A 5,452-nucleotide genomic window follows, 5' to 3' on the forward strand; every position below is an offset into this window, starting at 1 on the left:
TTTTGAGATGGAGTCTCGCTCTGTCGCCAGGCTGGAGTGCAGTGGTGCGATCTCGACTCACTGTAACCTCCGCCTCCTGGGTTCAAGAGATTCTCCTGCCTCAGCCTCCTGAGCAGCTGGGATTACAGGCATGCGCCACCATGCCCAGCTAATTTTTGTATTTTTGGTAGAGATGGGGTTTCACCATATTGGCCAGGATGGTCTCGATCTCTTGACCTCGTGATCTACCTGTGTTGGCCTCCTAAAGTGCTAGGATTACAGATGTGAGCCACTGCGCCCAGCTAGAATCCAATCACTTCTTACCACATTCTTGCTATCCTGGTTAAAGCTTCCATCAACTCCAGTCACGATTACTACAACAGATTCTTAATCAGTCTTCCTGTTTTTGACCTTGCTCTCCAATACACAAAGTTTGGCTTTGTGCCCCCACCCAAATCTCATGTTGAATTCGTAATCCCCAATGTTGGAGGTAGGTGGGGCCTGGTGGGAGGTGACTGGATCATGTGGCAGGTTTCTCCTTTTGGAGCTGTTGTCATGATAAGAGTTCTCACAAGATCTGGTTGTTAAAAGTGTGTAGCACTTCCCTCTTCACTCTCTTCCTCTTGCTCCCACCACGTAAGGCATGCTCGTCTCCCCTTCGCCTTATACCATGATTGTAAATTTCTTGAGGTTTCCCCAGAAGTAGAAGCTTGTACATCCTGTAGAACCATGAGCCAGTTAAACCTCTTTTCTTCATAAATTACCCACTCTCGGGTATGTCTTTATGGCAGTGTGAAAACAAACTAATACACTCTCATCTATTTTAACAGTAAAATCCAAAATGAGCCTGGAAACACAGTAAATGATGTCAGTTCTTTCTTCAAAATGCTCCTCATTCAGAGCAAAAAGTAAAGTTCACTTATAAGTCCACTAGGCCTTAAATAAGGACCCCTATTATATCTTTAATTTTCTATTTATTTTCCCCTTTCTCATTTCATTCCAGACATACTAGTCTTTTTGATATTTCTCAAACATGTTCCCCACACACTTCTCTCCTAGTTACTCTGTGCTGACTGTTCCCTCTTCCTGAAATTATTTATTCTCTTCTCCTGATATATTGTGGTTTGTTTCAAATATTCTTTCCTGAATATGGCCTTCTTTCTGCTCTGTTTTCCTTAATAGCATTTACTACCAGCTAACTTACTATGTCTTCTATTTATTTAATGTCTGTTCTCGTTCCTAAGTAGAATGCAAGCTCTACTAGGCAGAATCCCAGGACTTAAAAAAGCACCTGACACATAGGAGATACTTAATAAATATGGGTGATGTATTAAGCAAATATTGCCCTATATTAATATTTAAACAATTTCAATGAGAAACCCTCCAGGGTTTTATAAGATAATAATGTCTAAGTGTCCATTCTTATCAGATCTTCAATAAATAACTTATTGAATCTGAACTGCCTACTAGATTAAAAGTTCTATGAGTCTTTGAATGCACTATGAAGTTAAGAGAAGTCTTTAACTTAGTTCAACATGACCATCATCAGCAACTTGTACTTACCAGCAGCACATAAAGGAAGATAATCTGGGTTAAAATCCCGACTATTCTGAAATAAGTTTCTTGATACTCTTTTTCTGCTAAAACATAAATCATCATTGACTGGCATTCCTTGAGAGGGCTTTAATTTTGGAGATGGGATGAAATCATATGTTGAAAACTAGAAGAACAGAATCATAAATTAGCAAATTTGTGTTAATTCTCCCTGGTAATAAATATGACAAAATAACTTAGATCCAATTATGAAATTCAGGTTAGAATACATTTTAATTTATCAAATATATAATGATACAGATAAACATCCATATTTAGTACGGTACACCAACAGTACATTTCATTCCAGAACAGAAATGCTGATTTTTTTTTTCTTACTACTTCACCCCAACCCTTTACTGTTCCTTACCATCCTACAGTATACTCTAGTGACAAGGAAGGAGAGAATACAAATGACAAAAAGGATGATCTGACTGAGCACCATAACCCCTCAAACTATGCTATCTTTGTTTGAGCACTAGACAATAAGTGCCAATTGAAGGTCACTGAACAAGCAAGCATTCTACTATACTGTTCTTACTGAGGCAAATCTATTATCCATATTCTGCAGCCCAAATGTCAATGTAAATGATATGGCAACCTATGTCACAGTTCCCTTAGGAGATTTTCTTACACTAGGTCTCTTAGTTAAAACCAGTAAATAATACTTTATATATGTCTAGTACTTCATGGTTTTCAAGTCCTTTCTCATAAACCCCATATGATCGTTAAGGAACAAGGTGGCAGGATACAATTTTGAAGTTACACATAATCAGTTAAAGAACTAACTAAGAGCATGATTCAAGTGTTCAAAATTCTTCACCAATGATAACCTCAGTTGTCCCGGATCATTTCACACTCAACATGACTATAAAACATTAAAAAAAACTAAATGAATTGACAGGAAATTATACTTCCTATATATTTATTTGGAGCTGATAGAAAGAATCAAATATAGATGTGGTGATAAACCTTGTCAGTATGTTTCTTTGTAAACTTTGCCAAGTATCAAATAAAAAAATAAAATTAAAGATATGTCTATTATGCCTCAGGTACACACGTTATTTATTATCAAATTTTGTGAAAAACCTATTACTTCCTTCAAAAATTAACCCAGAAATGATAAGAAACAAAATTAAGAATGGCCAGATGAGGCCACGTGCAGTAGCTCACACCTGTAATCCCAGCATTTTGGAAGGTGGAGGCAGGTGGATCACTTGGGCCCAGGAATTCGAGATCAGCCTTGGCAACATAGTGAAATCTCGTCTCTACAAAACATACAAAAACTAGCCAGGCATGGTGGAATGTGCCTGTGGTCCCAACTAACTGGGAGGCCGAGGTAGAAGTATTACTTGAGCCTGAAAGGTAGAGGCTGCAGTGAGCTGATATTGCACCACTACACTCCAGCCTGAGCGACTGACTGAGACTCAACATTAAAAAAATAAAAGAATGCCCTCAGGTGGGCATGATGGCTCATGCCTGTAATCCTAGCACTTTGGGTGGCCAAGGTAGGTGGGTCACTTGAGGTCAAGAGTTCAAGACCTCCCTAGCTAACATGGTGAAACCCCATCCCTAGTAAAAATAAAAAGTTAGACAGGCATGGTAGCACACACCTGTAGTCCTAGCTACTCGGGAGGCTGAGTCAGAGGCTGAGGCAGGAGAACTGCTTGAACCTGACAGACCATGGAGGTTGCAGTGAGCCAAGATTATGCCACTGCACTCTAGGCTAGGCAACAGAGTGAGACTCTGTCTCAAAAAAAAAAGAACGCCTGAATAAAAAAGTATTGACTTTACTTTCTCAAAACCCAGTTAACATCCATGATTGATTACACAGCAGTCAGCATTAAAAGGATATAATGGAATAAAAAACAAAACCAATTATAGTCAACTTCTGATTTATTAAAAGATGACGTATTAACACAGCTAAAATAGTGAGTAATCCAGAAATAATTCTACAGTATGGAATATATATATATATATATATATGTATTTTTTTTTTTAGACGGAGTCTTGCTCTGTTGCTCAGGCTGGAGTGCAGTGGCGCGATCTCGGCTCACTGCAAGCTCTGCCTCCAGCGTTCATGCCATTCTCCTGCCTCAGCCTCAGGAGAGGCTGGGACTACAGGCGCCCGCCACCACGCCCGGCTAATTTTTTGTATTTTTAGTAGAGACGGGGTTTCACTGTGTTAGCCAAGATGGTCTCGATCTCCTGACCTCGTGATCTGCCCACCTTGGCCTCCCAAAGTGCTGGGATTACAGGCATGAGCCACCACGCCCAGCCAACACAGCTTAGTTTTGAGTTTAAATACCTCAGTCACTTGGTTAAACAAGAAGAAAAAAACAATTCTTAACAAACTTGAAAGTTTTAGTATCTGTAGTAACTGGTATATAATTGTTTAGAAAAAGTTGGGCCAGGAGTGGTGGCTTATGCCCGTAATCCCAGCACTTTGGAAGGCCAAGGAAGAAGGATCGCCAACCTAGGCAACAGGCAACAGAGCAAGATCCTGTCTCTATGAAAAATTTAAAAATTAGCTGGGTATGTGGGCTCCAGCCTATAGTCCTAGCTACTCAGGAGGCTGAGGTAGGAGGATCGCTTAAACCCAGGAGTTTGAGGTTGTAGTGAGCTATGATTATGCCACTACACTCCAGCCTGGGCAACAGAGCAAGGCTGTGTCTCTAACAACAACAAAAAAGTTCACATAATAAGTCTAATTAAGATAGTTCTTTGGACAAATTATACTTGCTTAAAAACAGTTATTTGTCTAGATTTTACTACCACATAAGAATAACATTAGTATGATATAGCTGTGCAAACTATACCATAGTTTTTTTGGTTTAGCTGTGCAAACCTATACCATAGGTTTTTGTCAGAAAAACCTAACTAACTTAAATTTCTTAAATTTCCTCTAATGGTTTCACAGGTTGTATACATTAACATCATTACTTTCAAAATACAAAATTGTAAAATCATGTTCTCAACTAAGTTTAATAAGACAATACCTTTATAAAAATAGGTCAATTCTTATAATGATGTAAATCTAATAATGCTTAATATATCAACTTCTATTGTAATTATCAGACCCTTAGCTAACTTTAAGATTTTAGACTAAAATTGAATTAATGAAAACTTTAGATCCCAAACAATTTCTAATTAAGATAAAAATGCAAATCACTGATCATCAAACTTGTTTTTATAATTTACCCTTGTGTCTTATATTTATACATCATAGAATAACCAATGAATAGGTTAAAGCAGGGTTTCCAAACTCCTGGGCCATGGACTGGTACTGGTCCTGGCCTGTGAGGAACCCAGCCATACAGCAGGAGGTGAGCGGCGGGCAAAGGAGCAAAGCTTCAAATGTATTTACAGCAGCTCCCCATCACTGGGATTACTGCCTGAGCTCTGCCGCCTGTCAGATCAGCGGTGGTATTAGATTGTCATAGGAGCACAAACCCTAGTGTGAACTGCATATGCAAAGAATCTAGGTTGCACACTCCTTCTAAGAATCTAATGTCTGATGATTTGAGGTGGAACAGGTTCATCCTGAAACCATTCCCCTTCCACCGAAGTCTATGGAAAAATTATCTTCCATGAAACTGGTCCCTGGTTCCAAAAGGATTGGGGACTGCTGGGTTAAAGGATATATATATATATGCTTTGGGATGATGTTAACACACATGCTTATTTTTGCCACTTATAAAGGATCCGAAAGCCAGGCGCAGTGGCTCACACCTGTAATCCCAGCACTTCGGGAGGCTGAGACGGGCTGATCACAAAGTCAGGAGTTCAAGACCAGTCTGACTCACATGGTGAAACCCCATCTCTACTAAAAATACAAAAATTAGCCAGGTGTGGTGGTGCGTCCCTGTAATCCCAGCTA

At 39.3% G+C, this 5,452-nt stretch overlaps 1 protein-coding gene across 1 annotated transcript in view; it reads right to left on the reverse strand.

Annotated features, from left to right (window-relative positions):
* The window catches only part of FAM179B (family with sequence similarity 179, member B), a 116,177-nt gene that overhangs the window by 84,812 nt on the left and 25,913 nt on the right, over positions 1–5,452 (reverse strand). Inside the window, exon 2 of the mRNA XM_011947077.1 lies at positions 1,543–1,699. Within this exon, the coding sequence (XP_011802467.1) occupies positions 1,543–1,699 (157 nt within the window). The remainder of the gene's footprint in view (positions 1–1,542; positions 1,700–5,452) is intronic.

The sequence above is a fragment of the Colobus angolensis genome, unplaced genomic scaffold (genome assembly GCF_000951035.1).
Source record: "Colobus angolensis palliatus isolate OR3802 unplaced genomic scaffold, Cang.pa_1.0 Scaffold258, whole genome shotgun sequence".
Classification (NCBI taxonomy): domain Eukaryota; kingdom Metazoa; phylum Chordata; class Mammalia; order Primates; family Cercopithecidae; genus Colobus; species Colobus angolensis.